The following is a 23289-nucleotide window of genomic DNA, read 5'->3' on the forward strand; positions in this document are numbered from 1 at the left end:
AGGCCCTCCTCCCTCAGCCCCTCCTCCCTCAGGCCCTCCTCCCTCAGGCCCTCCTCCCTCAGGCCTTCCTCCCCATGCTCTCCTCCCTCAGGGCCTCCTCCCTCAGGCCCTCCTCCCTCAGGCCTTCCTCCCTCAGCCCCTCCTCCCTCAGGCCCTCCTCCCTCAGGCCCTCCTCCCTCCGCCCCTCCTCCCTCAGGCCCTCCTCCCTCAGCCCCTCCTCCCTCAGGCCCTCCTCCCTCAGGCCCTCCTCCCTCAGGCCTTCCTCCCCATGCTCTCCTCCCTCAGGGCCTCCTCCCTCAGGCCCTCCTCCCTCAGCCCCTCCTCCTTCAGGCCTTCCTCCACACGCCCTCCTCCCTCAGCCCCTCCTCCCTCAGGCCCTCCTCCCTCAGCCCCTCCTCCCTCAGCCCCGCCTCCCTCAGGCCTTCCTCCCTCAGGCCACTCAGAACCCCTCTGAAGGCAGCAGACTCAGAAGGGGCTATAATTTAAAATACATTTATTTAGTGTCCATTTTGTTTCTGTTCTGTTACACAAAGCCGTTAAATAAATACATTCTCCAAGTCACTCGAGTACACACCTACTCGCTATACAGATGAGGTAGAGAAATAGATAGGCTCGCACGAGACTCCGCACAGAGATGACGGTTCTCGCGTGTGAATGCCCCTCTCCCCCCGGCCCCGCGTGGACCTGGCTGAACCTGGCCAGGAGTCCTCGCATGTGTGTGTGCGTGGGTGTGTGTGTGTGCGCGCGCACACGCGCGTGGCCGGCAGGGAGCAGGTGGCCCGGACCCGCCTGGCCCTCAGCGCGGCTCCTCCCTGCGCCTGCTCCCCTTCCCAGGGAGGCTGAGCCCAGGGGGCCCCATGCCCTGCCACAGAGCACAGATTCTTCTAGAGGCCCTCCCTGCATGGAAGGGAAGCAGGCCAGTGAGAGGCTCTGTCAGGAGGAGTTGCTTCTTTGCTTAGCAAGATATTCTGATATATATTTATATATAAACACACCAGCCAGCAGACGTTTCCAGTCTGCCTTGTTTCAAAAAATACTTTCCTTTATATTTATGACATGGAGCTAAATGTGGTATCTGGTTACAACGAGGTCTTTCCTCCGACGCGCTGCCTTCGCAGACCCAGAAGCAACTGAGCTGCAGTCTCGTCCTGGGGCTGTGGCTGGACCCACCTGCTCCGGCCCCGCCCACCCTGTCAGTACCTAGTTATTCCCGGGTGTTCTTGGAACCACAGAATAGACTTTCCTATTTACACTATAAAAGAGGGACCAAGAGACCCATATTGACATAAATAGGTTTTCTTCGAAAAACACAGTCCCCAGGGTTCCTGGAGCCCATGGGACCCCAAGGAACCCCCTCACTCAGTAGTTCCTGTGTCTGCACTGCCCCCCAGCTCTGGACCCCTCCCAGAGCACAGCCACAGAGCCCCGAGGGACAGGCCTGGAGCCAGAGAACCCAGGAGCCTCGGCTGCTGCTCACACCAGTGTGGGAAGGACAGCCTCAGGCGGAGGAGGGACCCTGGGTGGAGGCCATGCCCCAGCTGAGTGCTGACCGTGCCCACACACGCGGGGACACCTGCTCACCCACGCGCAGGCACACACAACCGCAAACCCACACGTTTGCGCACACACAACACGCTCACACATGCGCACGCACACACACGCACTTACATGCACACAACCGCAAACCCACACGTTTGCGCACACACAACACGCTCACCCAAGTGCAGGCACACACAGCCACACGCACCACACATGCATGCACAATCACACATGCACATGTTCACACACAACCACAAATCCACGTGCTCATGCACATACAACACGCTCTCACACACATGCACACACAACCACACGTGCACACAATCACATGCACAACACACTCAGCCACGTGCATGCACACACAACCAGAAATCCATACGTTCTTGCAGCACAACACGCTCCTACACACACATGCACACACAACCACACGTGCACACATTCACACACACAACACACTCACCCACGCACATCCACAGACACAAACATAGTGCACACATTTGCACATACACAACATGCTCACACACATGCATGCACAACCACATACACACCACATGCACACTTCAAACACACGTTCACACACGTGCATGCAGACACAACCATACACACCACACGTGCACATGTTCACACACACATGCACATACAACCATAATACACACATTTACATACAACGCTCGCCCCCACGCACATGGACACACACCACACATGTACCACACATGCACATCTTCATGTACACACACACAACACACTCTCACACATGCATGAACACACAGCCACACGTGAACCACACACATGTTCACACGCCCACACAAATGCACACACAACCACATATGCATCATACATGCACATGTTCTCACACAACACACACATGCATGCACACCAGCACATATGCACCCATGTGCTCACAGGCACACTCATGCACACACATAACACGTGTCACACACGTGCACACAACACAGACATGCAGGTGCCTTCATGCGCACGTACACTTCACAGGCACGTGCGCATTCATGCACATATATACACTCGTGCCCACATGCACACACACTCAAACCAAACCAGATCAGTGTGGCCCATCTGTTTTCCTTTCCTGCAAAGACAATAGCATGGCCAAGGAGAACAGCCTGCAGCTTGCCAAATCCTAGCCCCGGATTGTCACCATCCACTGCCTTCTCCTGCAGTAACACAAAGCAAGCTATGAGAGGACCCCTCCCAGGGGCTATCCTTTCCCCTCTGCCCTGCCCACCTCTCCAGGGAGGGCAGGCCATCCGCGGCCACCTGTGGCCTCCAAACCTACACAGGAAGGCCTGGAGTGCAGGGCTGAATGCCGGGTCCGCCCAACTCCCAGGACGGTCTCACTGGGGGCAGCAAGCCTGGCTACAGACACTGGCTCCCAGAAGCCCTGAAGGCAATGGCCAGACACAACCTGCTTTACTACTTGAAAAACAACAACAGCAACATCCCTCTTGATTTAGTGGTTTCAAACAACAAAGCAGATCAGGCAAAGAGGTTAGCAGGGGACACCGAGGGGAGGGAGGAAAGGGGCCTTCCAGACCGGGCTCCGCCAGGAGTAGGGGGAGCCGCAGCCTGAGACAGGGCAGGGATGGGCAAGTAATAATTATATATTAGTTAAATAAAAATAATTTAAAAGTCACCGCTATCACTCCCGAGAGAAGCGCTCCATGTAAGAGGGGACCGCAGGGAACCCCCCCACCCCCGCACACCTGGGTGGCTGGGCTGTCTCTCTCCTAGTGGTTTGACTCTCTAAGCCAGTGCTGGAGCAGGACAGCCCACAGGCAGCCGCACAGGGACCCTGTGTGGTCACAAAGGTGCACCTGCTGCTCCTCCGAGGGAGCCCAGAGCAGGGAGGGTCGTCACTCTGCAGGAACTGGCCTCTTAGGGATGGACAGAGTTTGGAAAGCATTGTACAACGCTCTCAGGTCAGGGGGTGGGGGCGGACAAAGGGGATGCAGGGGCCAGACCAGGGCCACTCCCCACCTCTGGGTCTCTGGACGGGGGACAAAGGGCAGAGACAGCCAAGTCAGCCAACGTCTGGGCTCCCGCCACCATGTGCCAAGTGTGCTGAGGGCTGCAGCCCATGGGCTCTGCCCCTGCAGTTGCAGACCCCTCACCTGCCACGCACAACCTCCACCCTGCAGCAGTTGGGCCGGGCCAGACCGGGGGCTCAGCCCCTGCAAGTGCAGACCCCCAGTGCTGCACGCACAGCCTCTACCCTGCACCAGCCAGGCGGGGCCGGACCGGGAGCTCAGCCCTTGCAGGTGTAGACCTCCTCACGCTGTGTGCACTGCCTACACTCCACATAGCAGCACCAGCGAACCTGGCACTGGCAGGGCCGTGTCACCACCCGACTCTGTGTATTGTGGCCACGCCCACAGCAGATGCTCTCACAGTTCTTCTCCCGGTGGCACCTGCGACCGGCGGTCCCCGGAGAGAAGCGGCTGGCCAGGCAGAAGCTGGGCGAGTCATCCAGGTGCACAAGCTCCGGCGTGCGGGGCAGCGGGTCGCTGCCGCCTGTCCCTGCCGCCCGGCCCCGAGGCGGGGAGATGGCACCAGCTTCACCGGTGGCTTCATTGGTGGTGCTGCCCACTTTGAGTGCCGTCTCGTACTTGTGTTTTAGGCGTTTGCCCACCTCGTGGAAGGGTGCCAGCTGCCGCCAGCATGTCCGCACGGTGCAGGAGCCCGATACTCCGTGGCACTTGCATGTGGTCTCCACCCCAGCCTTGATTACCTGGGGGGGGTGGGGAAGGGAGCGGGGCATGAGGGCCACACTGTGAAGCCAGGAACAGCCCGTGCAGATGACCGGCTCCCCTAGACCCAACCCCACCTGCGGGATCACCAGGCTCCCCAGCTCATGTGTCTGTCTGTCCCTCTCTCCTCCAAGCCACAGGTGGCCCAGGACAGAAGTCGTCCATTCTGTACTGTGACCTCCAGAGTGGAGGCCTCCTGTGCAGACAGTCCCTCCCTGCATCCAGGGCTGCCCTCTGCAGGGGCTGAGCACACCACCCCTGTCACCCTGATAGCAACACCGCCCCAGAACCTCCCAGTCTGGTGTCAGCAGCCTGCTTCCTGCAGAAGGGAGGACACATGAGTTAGCTTGCCCACCTGTTAGAACTGGCCACTAGATCCTCTGGGTTGGCCCCAGAGAGGAGGAGCAGCACCCCTACCTCCACATGTGCACGTGCGTGTGCGCGCACACACACACACACACACACACGCACGGCTGCCCGGAGGGGCCTCCTGCCTGACCACCCACACTGGGGTCTCTGGCAGCAGAGAGGGGAGGCCCTCCCCAGTGGGGCCTATCCTGAGACAGGCCAGAGCTCCCACGCTACCCCCAGGGAGGGCCAGTGGGCTTGAGGGGGATTAGGAACGTAGCTGCCCTCTGGCCAGGCAATACAAGAGTCACATTTAATGACACTTTGCTGAGAAACCCGGACAAATTTAATTAAAACGCTGCTTACCCAGGCCCCGCAGAGCTAATGGAGCACTTTCCATATCCTGACTTTTCATTAATAGTTTACAAAGGAGAGAACTCCAAAGAAAAGAAGCAGCCTTGCCTTGGGGATTTAATCTGCTCCCACCCCTCTCCGGAGGGCAGAAGGAGGAACAAGGGCTCTGAAGAAAAAGGGGGAAATTGATGCTTTAATGAGTGCAGGACTCAGCCTCTGGTTTCTCAATAAAGAGAGGCTCAGACCCGGGCTGGCTCTAATTACCTCACCCCTCCCAGGCTAGGGCTTCACATCCCAGGGCCTGCCTGGTGAGCACGTGGAGCCTCAAGGCCGGGCTGTACGGGGACTACGGGGCTGGGCGTTCTGTCCCCAGGCCTCCTCTGCTGCTATGGACCCCTGGGGGCTGAGGGGCTATAGGGAGGGCAGAGGATCGTGGGAGCCAGGCACCACCCAGACCCAGCCTGCTGGCTGCCGGCTGGCTGCCCGCAGCCCCCAGAAGGGCCCAACCAGACCTTACAGCCCAACCCCCATCCCACGTAAGAACGCAGCTGCAGCTAGTCATCCCTGTAAGACCAGGAGCCTCCTGGGGCAGGAGCACTTGAGAGCCCCCGAGGCCGCAGTCCTGCGCCCCACACCCCCCTCCATACCCCTCCGTGCCCCACCCCGCTTGCCTTCACACCCACGAGGTTGTTGTGGAAGTCCACGCGGGCTCTCAGATCTTTGCTCGACCGCCGGCCCAGGAACTCCTTGACGAACTTGCTGCTGTACTTGAGGTTGTCTCCACAGCCCCCCCACTGCCAGGCCTCACGGTTCTCCAGGTCTGGGGCCTCGTCACAGGTGCAGCGCTCCATGCGGCCGGCGCTGCAAGCCTTCGCCAGGGCGTGCGTCAGGCCCGCTGAGGAGATGGCATAGAGGAAGGCGGTCTCCTTGAAGCCTGGGGGGCAGGTGGGGACGCAGGGACCTTAGGGCCTGTGAGGCCACAGGAGCACCCCCACCTGACCCAGGTGTGGCCAAACCGCGGCGGGTCAGCTGGAGCCCTGAACCCTGAGCACAAGCAGGTGCACGGAAAGGGTCCTCGCTGGCGTTCACCTTGGCTGGGGGCGTACCGGCCTGGACTGCCTTGCACACCTGCGGGGAGGAGGCACTCCCGTGTTCCCAGGCCCAGAGTGGGGTGCAGGAGAGAGGATTCAAAGCACGTGGAGACCTAGGCTCTACGCAGGGACCAGCGACCTCGTCCTTCTGGGTCTCCCACCCACCAGACTGGCTGCGGGCCTTGGAGAGCCCCGTCCTGCCTGCCCTGGGCCTCAGGTCCCCAGTTTTTAAATGAGGCTGTTGAGAAGCTCCAATCAGAATCCCAAGGACACAGGGGAAAGAAGGCTCTATCCTCAGGGCACCAGCTGGACCTCTGCCCCTCCTGCCCAGCCGCTGGGCGTCAGTCACCACCAAGTGGCAAGAGTCATCAAAGCTGCCAAAGCTGCCCAAAGGCCTCCTGCTGCCAGCAACTGGTCCCCGAGAAGGGGCTCGGCTGGAGGCGGGGTAGGAACCGGGCAGGGTAGGGTTAGGGGCTGGCCAGGCGGGAGGGGCAGGCCAGGTGGTGAAGGCTAGAGGGGGCGGTTTGGGGAAGGGGCGGGGCCAGGAGGGAGGGGCGGGGCAGATGGAGGAGGCTAAAGGGGGCGGGGCGGCGGGGGGGGAGGCTAGAGGGGGCGGGGGGGGGGGGGGGGGGGGCGAGGGGGGGGGGGGGGGGGAAAGGGGCGTGGCCAGGCAGGAGGGGCGGGGCAGGAGATGGACTCCGCACACCTGGAAGCAGGGCGGAGCAGGACAGAGGAGCCAGACCGGAGGAGCAGGGCAGGAAGAGGTCCTAGCGGCAGGTACATGGGGTCAGGAGGAGGGAGGGATGGGTCAGGATGGAAGGGCGAATCAAGTGGAGGAGCAGCCGCGAGGGAGCGGGGCAGGAGGACAGTCAAGCCCCGCCACGTCCTCACCACACCCCCAGGTTCCCTGGGGCCAGCCAGAGGCACAGAGGCCCCGGGGCATCCTGCTACGGAGCGCCTTTCGCGCACTCACCACGCTTGAGCAGGCTGGCCCGGTAGCGGCCCTCCAACGTGCAGTTCCAGCGCTCGAACCGGAACTGGTACTGGCACTCCAGCGCGCTCATGCTGACCGCCTCCACCAGCGTCTCGGCCACGCCTGGGTCTCTGCGGCACATGCGTCTCTGCTTGCGCTCCAGCTTCAGCCGGTCACACGCCTTGTAGTGTGCCTGGGTGGCGGCCTCAGGCTCCAGGGTCAGTGGGAGAATTGTCAGGGGCTCGCTGCCTGTCAGCCTGGGCACAGAGAAGCTAGGGTGAGGGCTGCCGCGCGCGCGCACACACACACACACACACAGGATGTGCTCCAAGGGCCAGGAGGGGTGCAGCAGCCCAGGCCACAAGGGAACCACATCCAACACACCCACCTGCTCTTCTGCCTGCTTACCCAGTGGACTGTGCACGCTCCAGGACCCCCACCCTCTGCCGACCCCAGATGGGATGGCCCAGACCCATCACAGCCCTGAAGCCTCTTGGAGAGGGTCTCTGGCAGCCTGTTCAGAGGCCCCTGCAGGTCCCACTGGGGCCTCCCGAACTCCTGGGCCACTGAGCACCTCCCAGTGGAACCCAGGCCATCTCCTGGTTCTCCTGCAGCCCCACCTCTCTCCTGTGAGCCAGTCACATGCTCTCAGGCTCCTCCAAGCCCCGTTTCTTGTGCTTCATCCAGGGATGGACTGGTCCTGACCTCCCATCGGTGCTCTGACCCACAGATCTCAGTGGTCCCCCACAGGTGACACCACATCTGGGCTCCAGGCACACCCCTGCCCAGCTCCAGCCAGACCCTTAACCCTCAGGAGGGATGGGTGCCCAGCTAGACCCTCCCCCAACATGAGCATCACAGGAAACAAGCCCCCCCATCCCAGCCAGCCAACCTGGAGCAGCCAGGAGTGCCAGACATTCCCTGACACTTAACCCCATACGGTGTTCCATCCCTCCTCCTGCTGCACCTCTAAAGCCCCTCAGGGGCATGGTTGCCACTGGGCAGGCTCCCACAGGCTTTCTACAGCTCCCTCCAACCCCAGCCTGCAGCAGACCAGGGCCTGTGGCACACCAGAGCAGCAACCCTGCAGGCCAGGCTCCCTGGGGACTCCCTGGGCTCCTGGCTTCCAAAGCCCCTCCATTCTGGGCTAGGCCTGGGGTTTGGAGTCAGGAGCAGGGAGGCAGGTGGGAGAGACACACACACACCGTGAAGGGTGAAGCCACAAAGGCAGGCCTGAGGGCAGTGATGGACACAGAGGGAAAGGCCGATGTCTCCCACCCTCTTCACACTCAGATGCAGTGTGCACCCTGAGAAGACCCACCCCAGGCTTTGGCCCTGCTCCCCAGGGGTGCTCTGAGCCAATGTGGCACCAGTGAGCTCTGAGGGGTTGAGCAGAAAGCTGCAGGGGAGCGGGGTTCCAGCTGGCCCTGGAGACTAGAATGTTGGTGAGAAGAACCCAAGACGGGTTCCTGCAGACCCTGCAGCACACATGGCTCGGAGGTCCAGCTGCTGCACCATGACCAGCATGGGTGTGGGCTGAAGGAGAAGCTCCAAAAGTCCCCAAGGCACAGGCAGGCCTCATGTGGGCAGCAAGGCCTTCGGAAAGAAGGTGTCTGTGAGCTCAGAGCTAGGACACTGGGCTGGAAAGCAGCTGGTAAGGGAGGGGGCACTGACCTGCACCCCCAGTTCCCATCCCAGGGTTTGGGCTTCATGCCCAAGGGCACAGGGATGCGGGAGGGGTCCACATCAGGCAGCATGGTAGGCCTTCAGGCCCGCTGGAGCTCAGACAGCCTCAAAGACAGGGACAGCTGCCGAGCTGGGCCAGGGGCAGGCAGGGGTCTGAGGACCCGCAACAAAGGCTGGAAGAGCCGCTCTCCCCACACAAAGGCAGCTCACATGGGCGAGACTCGTCCTCAGACAGGAATGTCAACAGCTGTGCTCAGACCACTGCCGCAAGCTGCCCGTCCCCCAGACTAACTCTCCGAGGTTAGCCCAGCCCTAGGCTGACAGTAAGACAGTCCTGCAAGGCCCCCCCCGGGGGCACCTGGGGCTGTGCTGGTTAAGGCAGGGTGGGTGTGGACAAGTGGAGGGGGTGACCCTGTGCCCCAACCGCACCCAACCGCATGGCCCGTGTCCATACCCCATGCCCAGGGACAGCCTGCATCCACACCGCAAGCCCAGGGACAGCCTGCGTCCATACCACACGCCTGGGGACAGCCCACGTCCACACCGCATGCCCAGGGACAGCCGGCATCCACACTGAGGCCGGCCTCTGCCCCAGGCCTCCCTCACTCCTGCGGTACCCCCGGGGCTACAGTGACAGAGGACAGAACCACATGGAGGTGGTGGTGGTAAGCAGGCAGACGGTACACAGGGTACGGGGAATGGGGTGGCGCCCAGGACCAAAACCCAAACACGGGCAGGAGCCTACAGGAGTGTAGAGGAAGGAAAGAGGTTCACAGAGCGCTCAGAGCAGGGCATGCTCTGTGAGGGAGGCTCCGGCAGTACACCTGACCTTCTCCAAGAGCAGGAGATTCGGGGAAATGCTGCAACTGGGATCCCAGACCCGGAGCCAACTTCCTTCCTGTGTGCAAGTGTGCATTTCCAAGGGGTGGTGCACCTGCCCATGGGGTACACACAGTGGCTTCCCGGAAGGGATTGCAAGCCTCCCCCCAACTCAGAAACACAACGTCAAGCTGGGTGGGATTTTTCCCTCCTCATAGGAGTACAGATTGGGACTGTTGTGCACACGGGAAGAAATATTCCCCCACGGCCAAAATTCTGGACTAAACGTTTCCAAAGCTCGCCTACCAATGCTCTTTCTGGGATTACAGGCTACAGACAGATCTCTGTAACCCACAGAAACCCATGTCGCTTCCACAGTGCCTGCCGCTGGCCATTACATGAGATCCCCGGAGGCGGGAGCCTAGGGCCTGGCGAAACAGATGGGCCTTCTGTTCCGTGGAGTCCTTGCAGGGGCCAGAAAGTCCCAGCCGGCTGCCCCGGGGGCCTGTGGGCACGGGTCAGCCCTGGACCCAGGAAGCCTGAGGCAGAAGAGGCACCCTCCTGTTCCCAAGGCCTGTGAGCTTGTCATGGGTACGTAGGACCATGTGGCCCGTTCCAAACAGCAGCGCTTCGCATACAACCCCTCGGCCCCACACGTCAGACTGTGGCGGCCATTGTCTGACCGCGGGCCCACGTCGGGAGGCTGCACCTTCCAGCCCGGAGAACGCCCCTGCCCAGCTGCCCGCCCCACACCAGCACACCTGACCCCATCCAAAACAGCTGCTTCCCCGTCCCTGGCCGTCTGGCCCAGGACGGGCGGGAAGACAGGCACACAGGTAGCGTGCAGAGGAGCAGAGCCTGGGTAGGCCACCCACAGACAACAGCCCCTCGGTGGGTGGGCAGCAGGACCCCCCGTCCCCGCCCCATCCAGCTGCCCTCGGCCAGTGCGGGGCCGTTCCCAGGATGGCATCCCAAGCAGGTCTAAGAGGCAGCCCGGTGGCTTGGGACAGGTATTATCAAAAGACCGGGTGTTACACGTCACTCATGAATGGCTGAGTGCTGCATCAAGGACTAATGATGTACTCCGGGGGCGAGCGGGACAGAATGATAAAAAAGAGAAAAGATGAACAAATTTGGCTATATCAGAAGTAAAGAAAAACCAAAGACAGAGTGATGGAGGGGGAGCCGGGCAGCAGGGCTGGGAACGCAGCCCTCCCTCCAGTACCTGCGAGCCTTCCTGCGAGCTCCGAGGACAGTACTCGGATTCCTGCAGTGACGGCGCGGGCACCAACCCATCCAGACAGCCTGGGTCTCCCCTCGCAGCGTGTCCCCACAAACGCAAGTTCCGTCCTGCACAACTTCCGTCTGCACGTGCCCCTTCTTCCACTGCACTTGGAAACCCGCATCTGCTGAAGTAATACAGCTGCCTTCTCCTCAACGACCGCACACCTGCACTCGGTCCACGGGAGCCAGCATCCGCATTCCAGGTGGGGCAGCACCCGGGGGTCCTGGCTCCACACCGCCCTGCAATGTCACCACAGCCTCACAGCCGCTACTCGGGGCTTTGCCCTGGGCCGGTGGTTCCCAACCTGCTGTGTGACTGGGGCCTGTCCTGAGGGCACAAGCTGGCTCTGCACTGGCTCAGACAGAGGTCCTGGCGCCCACCAAGGCCCACGCAGGCCGGGGGTCCCGGAGCCCGCCCAAGGCTCACGCTCCCTAGAGGTCAAGGCTCATACCCACCACGGGTTTTCTGCAGAGCCACAGTGAGTCTATGGCAGCCCCTCCTACCACTCTCCTGGCTCTTCGGGCGGATTCCGCACCTGTGGTCCGCCCCAGGCTGGTCAGTGCCGGATTCCAGGAGAGATGATGCGTCACCCCCAGAAGTGAGACCAGTCGGATGGCGACTGGCCTTCGCGCACGCGCTGCGCCCATGCCGTGATCACCCCCGATGGTCTTCAGATGCGCTGTGACCTGCCGTGTGGCCTTCTGAGACACAGAGCTGCTTTCGTCCTCTTCTGTCCCAGGCCGTCCTGCTTGCCTTCCTGCCACAGCGAGGGCCTTGTGAGCCACAATGCAGTGTTCCAACAGTGCCCCGTCCCTGGCCCTGCAGCGCCATCCAGTGAGCTTCTGGGCAGGCGGGTGCCATGTGGGACAGAAACCTGGGCGCCAGTCCTGGGAGCAGGGACCCTGCCCCCTCCCTCACCCCCACTGCCCAAACTCACGTCTCTGCCTCCCAGACCCAGCCCGAGGGAGACACAGACACCCTGCAGGTAGGCGAAGCACCAGAGGCCAGAGCCGGGGAATGTGCCCTATCGTCATAGGACAGACGCACTCCCATCCTGCCTGAGGGATCACGTGGCATCACGTGGGTTCAGATGAGTGTGGCAGCGGGCATCCCTGTCTGACTCCTGGTCTTAAAAGGGAAGCTCTGGTCCGCTCACCAACAGGCCTGAGGTTGGCTGGCGGTCTTCTGGGCCACCCACAGCAGGTTGAAGGAGCCGCCTCTGCTTCCTGTTCGCTATGAGCTTTCCAAAACATACAAGCCGATGTCGAAGGTCATTAGATGGGGTCCCTGCCTCTACTGGCATGGGATTTTTGCACTTTAATCGGCTAAAACAAGGAATTCCACTCCCTTGCCTTCCCGAGGCCGGACACCCGCGTGCCTCGGCCGGGAGGGGCTTGGCCTTCCTCTGCGCAGCTAGCCATAACCCCAGAATGTCGTGCCTCGGCCTCTCGCATCTGTGTTTGTCATTTTCTCTTGCGTGCTCATCCCGCCGGGGGTCAGGGCCTCAGAGAGAATTCGTTTGTTAAACCGCCTAGAAGACTGGTCAGATTAGAATCACACCTTCTTAACTTCTGGGTAGAACTCGGCATGAAGCCTGACCTTTTCTGGAAAAGATCTCCCTTCGGATCCGATTACTCTTCTTTCTTTTCTTTTTCCTTCTCTTTTCCAAGCAGCTTTATTGAGACATAATTCCCACGCCGTAAAATCACCCAGTTAAGGTCTACACCTCAGGGGTTTGCCGTATGTTCTCAGATATGTGCAAACATGGCCATGGCCGATTTTAGGGCATTTCATGGTCTCAAAATGACATGCACCCCTTTAGCTCCTGGTCACAGCCCCTGGCCAGCACTAATCCACTTTGTCTCTGAGGTCTGCCTGCCCTGCACATTCCGCACCCAGGGAACGAGACGGAGCGTGGTCTTCTGCGACAGCGCCCTCACGCCGAGAACACCCTGTTTTCAGAGAGCACCCGTCTGCTGAATGTGGGTGCCTCACTCCCTTGAGCATCAGATGCTACCCCAGTGCGTGGGCACACTGTGCGACGCTCAGCCACGCTCCAGGCCTGCCCTGAAGTCATCCACACACCTCTGTGCAGGCACGTCTGCAGCTCCCATGGGCGTTCGCCCCATCCAGCTCGTCAGGTCTGCCCAGGCGGGGACCCCTTCATCTCTAACGCAAGGGGGTTGTTTCCTCACTTCTGCGTCCTTCCTTCTGCTTTCTCTGGGTTTAATCCCTGCTCTTTGCCTCAATCTGTGACCTACAGTTGCTGGGGGCTTCCAGGCTCTTCTGCACTTCTCAAATATGCATTTCCTCAGATTCCTCAAATATACTCCTACGCACCTGCCTCAAAATCAGATCACTGTGTGGAGCCCGGGTCACAGCCCAGGGGTCACCGTGCAGAGTCCGGGTCACAGCTCAGGTCACCATGCAGACCCGGGGTCAGAGCCCAGGGGTCACTGTGCAGAGCCCAGGTCACAGCGCAGGGGTCACCATGCAGAGCGTGGGTCACAGCTCAGGTTGCCGTGCAGAGTCCTGATCATGGCTCAGGGCACCATGCAGACCCCAGGTCATGGTCAGGTTGCCATGCAGTCCCCAGGTCATGGCTCAAGTCACTGTGCAGACCCTGGGGCACGGCTCAGGGGTCACTGTGCATTGTGTCGGTCATAGTCAGAGGTCATCATGCAGAGCCCAGGTCATGGCTCAGGTCACCGTGCAGACCCCGGGTCATGGTCAGGTCACCGTGCAGACCCCAGGTCATGGTCAGGTTGCCGTGCAGAGCCTGGGTCATGGTCAGGTCACCGTGTAGAGCCCAAGTCACAGACCAGGTGGTCGTGCAGAGCCTGGGTCATGGTCAGGTCACAGTCAGATCACCATGCAGACCCCAGGTCACAGTCAGGTCATCGTGCAGAGCCCAGGTCACAGCTCAGGTCATCGTGCAGAGCCCAGGTCACAGCTCAGGTCACTGTGCAGAGCCTGGATCATGCCTCAGGTCACCGTGCAGAGCCCGGGTCATGGTCAGGTCTCCGTGCAGACCCCAGGTCACAGACCAGGTCATCGTGCAGAGTTTGGGTCACAGTCAGGTCACGGTGCAGAGCCTGGGTCATGGTCAGTTCACTGTGGAGACCCCGGTCACAGTCAGGTCACGTGCAGAGCCCAGGTCACAGACCAGGTGGCCATGCAGGGCCTGGATCATGGCGCGTCTTTCTGCATCTTTTCTCTAGCTTTGCTCTCTGCCTTACAGTCCTCTGAGTTGGTGTGTTGTGTCTCCATCCTCCTGCATTCTCTATGCTGATGTCTCGTCTGTGTCTCCTGGACCCAGTGATCAGACCTACAACCCCACTGCAACGCAGATGCACTCAGCCACACAGCGGGGGTGTGTGCTCCACCGTCTGCTGGGCCTGCCGGCTCTGTTTCTGTCCCTCCTGTCCTGCCTCATGTTGGGTGGTTTCTTGCTATCCCATCTCTGCCCCACAGTCTGAAGTCGCATGTTTCCACATCCTCCGTGGCTGCCTCGTAGGAACGCGTCTGGGAGGGATCCCCTGCAGGGCCCCAGCCAGCCACGCTGTAGCCCGTGGCCAGGCAGCCCCGTCCTGAGAGATCTTCTGTGTGTGTTTGCCCAGCCTCTGCTCTTACAGTGCTTCGTTTCAGGCGTCTCACCGGTCTGGTTCTGGATGTTCTGGAATGATTTCTGCGTTTTCTGCTCGGGGCTCCTCAGGGCCTCCCGAATCCTGTAGGTGCCGCTGACCAATTCTGAGACTTGCAGAAAATGCTCAGCTCGACCACTGTCTTCAGATGGGAGCCCTGTGCATGCGTCCCCAAGTCCGGCCTCGAGCCTCCGTGGAGGCCTGGAGGCACCCCACGGGCCACGCTCGGGGTAACCCTCTGCTGCCCCATCTTCCAACCTCGCTTGTGCTCTTGAGCTATTTCTAATCTGCTTTCAAAGGGACCAACAACTCACCCACTACCCGCAGTTCCACTCGGTTTTTGCAAACCTGCTGGGTCAGTTTTGCGGTCTCTCACTCCTTGCAGAAATTGCAGGCTTATCTCAACTCCAGAAAGAACAGCACAGCAAGAACCTGCATTTGGCCTGTGACACTCAGCTCACAGGTGTGTGGCCGTTCCTGAGGCCCACAGGGGCATCTCCATGCATGCCCACCCACCCACTACCCCGGAATCGGGCTGGTCACTGAATGCAAGAGGCAGAAGAGAAGGCCCCCAAATTCATACCCTCTGGGAGTATGGAATGCACCCTGTTTGTGGGTGTCGTTAAGGTAAGGATCCTGGGCACAGCCACCCAGACTAGGTTCGGTGACCAGCCCACAGCACCTCTGAGGAGACCCCACCCCGGTCTCCCCGGGAGTGAAAAGAACCCAGGCAGGAGAGGCACAGCCACGTCGAGGAGCCCGTGTCCCTCCGTGGGCCAGGCCGGAGACCGCCATGCGTGGCGGCCTGAGGATGGAGATGTCCTTGTCCTCAGGCCCAGACGGCCTAGGCCCCAGAGCTCTTGCTCCTTCCCGCTCTGCAGCAGGGACAGATTCCAGCAGCCCTTCCTCCTGCCAACAGACCCGGCCACCCCAAGGGCCATCCTGCCCACAAAGCCAGCTCCCTGGGCTGGGTGGAGGGAGTAGAGGCCAGAGTTCCAGAAGCCACAGCACCCTGCCAAGGAAACCTCAGCCCCACCAGACGGCATTTAATTTCTGTGTGAATCTAATTCAAAACAAATTCCAGTGCAGAGAAACTGGTTGTGAGATTAACCCTCCATCCTCCTGAGTGCTGGCCGATCTCCTCACCAAGCATGCAGGACGCGGAGCTGCAGACACCACCAGAGGCCGGGCCCTCCTCGTGGGCTCCACAGTCAGCGGGGGCCCAGACACGCCGAGGAGGAAGCAGGGGCCACGGGCCACGGCGAGCAAGGTGGGAGGGCGGCCCAGTGGCAACGACAGGCCAAGCAACCCTGTGTCTGTGACAGCTGTCACCTCCATCAGCTGGGAGAGCCCGGGCCCCGACATTCCAGGGTACCCCCTCCCTGCTCCCTCATGGACGGGCTGTGTCCATGCAGCTGTAGCAAACCTCCCGATTGAGTGTTTCTGGGGAGCTCCTGGCTCAGGCTGGGCCAGCTCGGGGGTCAGCCGGCGGACACAGGACTCAACCACACCCAGCAAAATCCAACGCACAAGGCCTGATGTCTGCGAGTCCAACCCCAGGCCCAGCAAACCCCCGGACCCCAGGCCCAGCAAATCCCTGGGACCCCAGACCCAGCAAACCTCTTGGGACCCCAGGGCCAGCAAACCCCCTGGGATCCCAGGCCCTGGAGGCTGCTGGCCAATAGGCCTCTTTCTGAAGCAGGGGGTGGGATGCTGTGGGCACCCAGGGGAGCTGAATGGGAACCCAGATTCACGGACAGTGAGGGGAGAAGACGGGGAGCTGTGGCCTCACAGAGGAACAGGAGCAGTGGACTGCATGGCCCCAGGCCTCACCGACAGCACAGGTCCCTGCGAGTTGTCACGGGGAGGGACAGGCAGGACGTGGGGCAGGTGGGAGCTGGAGAAGCCGCCAGGAGTGTCACCCCATGACCACCTCCCGCACACCCAGCTTGGACAGGGATGCCAGGACAGACGCTGGGACATCCCAGACGGACGTCCCGCCCCGGGGTGGCCTGGGGTGGCTGCAGCGACTCCCTCTGTCCAGGAGGAAGCTGGCTCTGACGTGCTCTGATCTGGGAGCCCCCGGCGGCCTCTCGTCCTGGGCCAGACCACTTCCCTGGCTGCGTCTACCTCAGGTATCGCTAAGAAAAACAAACGCAGCTTGAGGCTTGCCGTTTTCCATTCCCTCGTCCGGCTGCTGGTCCCGAGGAGCCGGGCCTGCCAGCTGGGCAGCCGGGTTTCCTCCTGCGGCCAGGGGCACCAGGCCAGCCAGGAACCTTGCTGGGAGGGGCAGGGAAGGACGGTGGGCCGGGCCCATGGGTCACGGAGCTGGGCGGCCAGCACGCCACCCAGGTCGGCGCTGCTGTCCCGGGCAGGCCCCTGCCCAGCCCACCTGCCTCCCACCCAGCCCACGGTGTTCCTTCCTGGGGAGCCCCTGCCCAGCCCACCTGCCCCCTGCCTAGCCTGCGATGTTCTTTCCTGGGGGGCCCCTGCCGAGCCCACCTGCCCCCCCACCCAGCCCACCCTGGGGAGGCCCCTGTAGGAAGACACTGCTGTTCGCACCCAGCTGGGGCCACAGGCCCCCACCTCCTGCACCCATACCAGATGTGCCCCAAGTCCTCCACCCATATCCCTGCCCTGGGAGCTCCAGAGGGGTCCTCTATCCCTCAACACACGCCCTCAAAACCCCCGTCTGACAGGCCAGACGGCAGGGTGGGGCAGGTGCAGCTGGGCAAGTAAGGGCCTGGGGTGAGGAGGGGGCTAGCCAGCTTGGCGAAGGAGCCAGCAGACCCCACACAGGGCTCCCGAGTCCAGAGTGAGGGAGCAGAGGAACAACAGGACCCCCCATGGGCCTTAGACACACCAGCCCAGGGCAGCTTGGAGGAGAGCTCTGGGCTCACTAGAGGTAGATGGCAGGTAGGCCACGGCTGGCTTTCTGGAGGAGGGGTCAGCTGGGACCAACCCTGGACCAGGGGGAGGCTGACAGCCCACCAGAGGCATGCTGGCAACCATGTGTCCAGCCTCGCCCACGTACCAGACAGCCAGGCCTCCCAGATACCCAGCCATCCTGCTGAGCCAGGCGGGGCCCTACAAGGGCACCCGCACTGCCCACTGGGACAATGCACAAAGGGAGCCCATGCCCTCCAGGATTAAGTGGGCCTGATGCTGGCCCTGCTGACAGGTGTCACGTTTCTGCGGCCAGGAAAACCAAGCCAGGCCCCTTATCGGCTCATCTCAGTCCCACGGGAGGAATCGCGTGCGTGCATTCTTTTCCAGGAGAAAAGCTACCCACACACTTCTCCTTTTGTCCTCTACATGGGGGGGGTGGGGGGCTGGGGCAGTCAGCAAGCGGCGCCCTGGGCCAGGGCCACCCTGGGAGCCCAGACAGGGTCCTGCCAGTGCTCTGGGCTCTGGACTTGGGTCCCAGCCACAGTGGCAAGGACTGGGGCGAGATTAGGCCAGCTGTCCCCCCGTCCAGACAGCTGCCGGCTGTGGTAGGACATCTGCTCCCACAGCTGAGGGGGGCCAGGTGGCCGTGGCTTCCTCCTCACCTCGGGCTCTCCATGAAGCCTCAGGAGGCCTCCAGCCCAGGGGCCTGGTCGAGGCTGCGGCCGAGCACCTGCTCCTACTTGCTGCTGTGCTGGCGGGGGGCGGGGCACAGGCCAGGAGGACAGGGAGGAGGGACAGACTCTACCAAGCAGAGGGACGGGGTCTCCATCCTTGCCCACCTGCTCCCTCCACCCGCCTCCCCACGTCTGTCAGGGCCCGGGGTCCAGGCCGCTCCATGCTCTCCCGCCCCACCTCCCATTCCCCCTTGCACCACTCTGAGGGCTCCCCACACGGCCGCTCTCCCTGCTGGCCACCCCGCTGCCCTGAACACCGCGGAGACGGAGAAGGCCGTCGCCTGGACCTGCACGCTCCCTCCGCTCCTGCTGCAGGCCCACGCTGCCCCAGAGCCCCAGGAGCGCTCCACAGCGTCCCCAGCAAATGCTGGACCTGAGGCCTCACAGCGCTGCTCCCAGCAGCGCGCGTGTGCTGAGGCCAGCACCTGCCCAGACTGCGAAGGCTCCCTGAGCTCACCGTTCCACCCCCCACCAGGGGTCCCTGGGGAAACCTTCCCGTCTGCTGGTGCCTCCCCAGCCCCACTGCAAGAGTCTGACCTTCCTCACTGGGAGCCTGAGCCCCCAGCCCCCCACAGGCCAACCCTGCCCAGGCTGCCTCCTGCAGCCCTGGAGCCCTCCCCGCTTCTCCTCCAGGGACCAGCAGGCTCCCCTCCTCTCCGGGCCACACAGGACGTGCAGCCAGGCCCCAGGCTTATACAGCGGGTGCCCCACACCCCGGAACTGACCCCACCTGCACAGCCACCCCCATCAGACAGCAGCGCCTGAGGGCAGGGCCAGGGACGCCTCCTGTGCAAGTGCCTAGAGCCCCTGACCAGGCCTCCAGACCGGCCCCAGCAAACAGACGGCCTCCTGCTGCACACAGTCATGCTGAGGCCCAAGTCAGAGGATGATGCAGCGGGAAGGCTCACAGGAGTCGCCTGTGCACGCAGCCCCGGGGGACACACTTCCGGCTTGCGGCTCAGCCTGTCCGCTGTCCGAGAATAGATGCACATAAATAAAGAGCCCTTACAAATCAGCACAAAGACCCACAACGCAGCCAAAAGCTGCGCCCAGAAACGGAGCAGAGATTTCTGCAGAGAAGAGCTACAGATGAACATGTCGCCAGTCGCCAGGGAAGGGCACGGGGAGATGCCACCCACGCCCACAGAACAGCCAGAATAAAAAGCAAAGCCAAACCCAAAGCCAGAGACAACGAGAGCTGGCGGCTTTGTAGAGAAACTCGACCGCTGCTGCAGGGCTGCTGGGCATGCATGACGGCAGCCAAACTGTGTCCTGGGTTCTTGGAAACCGAGACAGTCACCACGGACCCGGAATTCCACCTCTCAGGATCCCCACCCAGGAACGCGTGTCCACCAATGCTCATGGCAGCATGACAAGGACCCGACGGTGGAACTCAGCCAGGCATCCGTCAACAGAGGCCCGGAAGAAAGAGATGGTTCTGCGCCCACACAGTCGGACATCACCCAGGCGCAAAGGGAAAGGCACACGGGCGCACGCTGCGACGTGGACGGCTGCTGGCCGACATGAGCCAGCCACGGAGGCCACAGGCTGTAGGACTCCGCTTATGCACCATGTCCAGAACAGGCAAACCCACAGAGACAGAAAGTGGCTCAGCGGTTGCCAGGGGCAGGGTGGGGGCAGGATGTGAGGTTTCTGGGGTGATGGAACACTCTGGAATGAGATAGTGGTGCTGGCCACACCCCTTGCAGACGGACCAGAAACCACAGAACTGCATTCCCTAACAGGGTGCACTGACGGGATAGGAGTTCTGTTTCAATCACAGACAGAACGGGGGGCCTGGAGCACCAGAGCTGCCTTTCAGACTGACTCCGAGTGCCCCCCGCAACCCCGCACTGATGTCTGGCCTGGCTGGGGGGTCCCTCCGTGGCCACGCCTGCTGCAGCCTCCTCCAGACAGATCTCTTCCCCAAGCCAGCCCGCAAAGTTTCCCATAGAAGGTGGGGTGCTGGGACCAATCCCAAGAAAGGGTCTCAGGGCTCATGATAGCCTTTCCTAGTTCTCGGGCGGTGACTGATGTTTTCTGCCCCCCCATCCCCACCCCCTGCCGGCAGCCCCTGGAGGCAAGAGTAGCGGCTTGGGTGCCTCCGCTGGGGCTGGCTTGGCACAAGTGGGATCTCTAAGCAAAGGGACCTGTGGGACCCACTCTGCGGGACCCAGCCTCTGGCTCCATGCTTGGGCGAGTTGCAGGGCGCCTCTCCCTGGGTTCAGGGACCCCCTTCCTGAGCAGACATTCAGCCTCCACAGGCACCCCTCCCTCCCTTGGCTGCTTTTGCTCCCCTCTAATACCAGAGGCAGGGCCGGGTGCAGGCCAAGCTTTCAGCCCACCCAGGTCCACAGGGCATGGGGAGGTGGGGGCCTGAGTCTGTTTCCCAAACTCGCCAGACCTCGGGCCAGCCCCTTGCTGCGTGGAGCCAGGCAACCCCTCCTTCCAGGAGGGCATCAGGCCAAGCTGTCTAGGCCCCTGGAGAACCAGATGGAAACGCCACCTGCTAATCACACCGCCAAGAAGCAGGGCCAGGCCCTGGAGGAAGAGGGAAGAGCCCCTTCCCATGGCCAGGCAGCGGCCTGGAGGGTCTTGCCTAGTGGCCAGAGGCTGAGAGGGCAACAGGAGCAGGGCGGCTTGAGTTGCAGCCTCTGTGAGGGGGCAGGGAGGGCTCCCGCCGCCCACGTGACACCGCCCCCCCCAAAGCCCAGGCCAGCCTCTCTCGGTTTCTGGGTTGTAACAGGAGCTGCTCGGCCTGCTGGGGAGCCTCCGTGCCAGGCAGAGCTTTCGGAGAGGGGGAAGGGAGAAGGAGGGCCTGACTCCCAGGTCCCAGCTCCTTCCTCCTGCTCCTTCTGCACGCCAGGTTGGGAGGGAAGCCCCCAGTCCCAGCCCTGCCCTGCCCTGCCCACCGTGGGCCATCTCATTCCCCCAGCCCTCCAGCTCCTGCCACTTTGCTAGGCCAGGAGGAAGGGCCCCAGACCAGAAGGGCTGGACCTCCACACACAGATCGGTTCCGAGCACATCTTGTCCCCTCCTCTATTTCTGGGTCTGGTTCCACCTTGGGGATCCCCTCCCAAGGCGATTGCTGGGTAAGGACCCCTCCGGCACCAGATTCCTGCCCTTCACCTGGCCAGCTGGCACTAGGCCTGCCCCTGCTCCAGGATCTCGGTCCATCACACGGATCCCAGCTCCCCTGCCTGGTGCCGGCAGTGGACTGGTCCCTGGGGCAGCAGGTCTGCCTCCTGTGCTCTGCACAGGACAGCCTTTGGGGCCAAAGTGCTGGGCCAGAGAGCTGGCCAGAGAGGTCCCAGGAGCACCAAGCCCTCCCTGCATTCCCCTGCACGCCCACTAGTTGCAGGACAGACCTCGAAGACTTCCCCAGAGGGGCAAAGCCCCTCTGCTGCCCGAGGTGAGGGTGGGGGTGGGGTGTTAGGAGCCAAGGAGCCAGGACCCACGACCTCTACCTCCCCTCTGTGGGCTGGCAGCAGGCAGACCCACAGAGCAGACAAGCCAGGGTGTGTCTGAGGCCTGGTGAGCAGACCCGAGGCTGGGCCGGCAGAGCAGGAAGGCACAGCTGGCTGACAGGCTGCCGTGACTCACCGTGGACCTGCGGCCAGACGGCCATCCTCTGACCCTCCCTCTGCCCGCGAGGGCGAGGCGAAGCCTGCACAGATGGCGTGCAGGGGCGTGCCAGCCTCGGCACAGCCCAGGCCCCAGGCAGGGCTGAGCCCACAGCCGGAGCCAGGAGAGGGCAGCCGGGTGGGGTCTCCAGGGGAAGGAGACACGGAGCTGACCCTGGAAGACGACCCAGGAGAAAGGAACAGAAGGAGAAAGGGGGAAAGAAAAACACAAAGGGAAAGTTTCCCATGAAAATATTTTATTTTCTTTGAGAACAGGATACACCTGCAGGGCTCCTCGCCCAGTGGCCTCTCCCCGCCCTGGCGGTGGCATATTTCTGGACCAACGGGGCCCTCTGCCGGCCAGCCGCTGCGCGACGGCGCCGGGGCCAGGGGCGAGGGAACAGGTGACGGGCAGAGGGCCGCGGCCAGGAGCGGCCCCGGGGAGCCCAGGGCAGGGGCCAGGGCTCGGGGCTGGGCCTCGGCTCCCGGGGCGGCGCCTGGGCGGTGGGAGAGGAGGCTGAGGGGCCTCGAGGGCTGTCCGCGCCGGGCCAGCCCAGACTTCGGGGTGCCCATCTGCGTGACACAGCCAGAGAGGGTCTCCCAAGGGCTCTGGGCTGGACATCCCAGATCTAGGAGACAGGGACGAGGAAGGCCAGAAAAGAACGGCGGGGAGCGACGCGCCGAAACCACGCAAACTGCTACTACGGAGAGCGGAGAGCGCTCGGGGCAGCCACCCCTGAGACCGCGGGGGGCCGCGTTCACAGCCCCCGCCGGGCCCTGCGCTCTAGGCCGGGTCCCACAGAAGCGCTCCCGCGGGCCGGGGCCAGAGCGGGCATAAGAAGCAAAGCTCAAGAAAAATAAATTCCCCCAGCCTGGGTCCCCCCCCCCTTTGGGGCTCAGTGCAAGGAACATCTGGATTTTGTACGTATTTTTTTGTTGTTGTTAAATTAACTTCTCGAGGAGAGAAAGGAGGGGTAAGCTGCAAGGGTGGGTAGGGGCGGGGGGAGGCTCCAGCCGTTGCCCCAGAACTCGGCGGCCTAACAGAGCTCCCGGACCACACTTGGTCCCCGAGCTCCAGGGAGCCCCGCTCACGGGCGCGTCGCGGCGACGACGACTCCGGGGTCCCGGAGGACCACGGCCCCGTGCCAGCCCGTCGGGGACGCCGGTCCCTCTCCCCACGCAGCGCCGCGAGGACACTGACCCGTGCACGGAGCGACGCGCACGCCGCCAACAGTGCCCGGCACCCCGCGGCCCGCGCACCTGGGCCGCCCGCCCCGCGTCCCATCTCCGCGCCGCCCGCCCGCCCGCCCGCCCGCCGGGCCGCCGAGGCACCTACCCGAAGTAGGCGGCCGAGGGGCGCAGCGCGGCGAGCAGCAGCGTCAGCGCGAAGGCCGCGGCCAGCCAGCGCGCCAGCAGGGGCCCATCCAGCATCTTGCCGCGCCTCGGCGGCTGACCATCGCGCTCCCGGCCCCGCGCAGGGTGCCCCGCGGCCGCCGCCCTCTTATAGCGCCCGGAGCCCCGGGCCGGGGGCGGGGCGCC

The 23289-nt window shown here is 62.7% G+C and overlaps 1 protein-coding gene across 1 annotated transcript; it reads right to left on the reverse strand.

Moving 5' to 3' along the window:
• Positions 1–3720: 3720 nt before the first annotated feature.
• WNT9A (Wnt family member 9A) lies at positions 3721–23289 on the reverse strand. The gene is made up of 4 exons (XM_032848493.1): positions 23087–23289; positions 7071–7327; positions 5678–5940; positions 3721–4285 (listed from the first exon to the last, which is right to left on the reverse strand). The coding sequence occupies exons 1-4, from the start codon at positions 23179–23181 to the stop codon at positions 3803–3805; spliced, it is 1098 nt and encodes a 365-aa protein (XP_032704384.1). The 5' UTR covers positions 23182–23289; the 3' UTR covers positions 3721–3802.

The sequence above is a fragment of the Lontra canadensis genome, unplaced genomic scaffold (assembly GCF_010015895.1).
Source record: "Lontra canadensis isolate GAN:19392208 unplaced genomic scaffold, GSC_riverotter_1.0 scaffold205, whole genome shotgun sequence".
Classification (NCBI taxonomy): Eukaryota; Metazoa; Chordata; class Mammalia; order Carnivora; family Mustelidae; genus Lontra; species Lontra canadensis.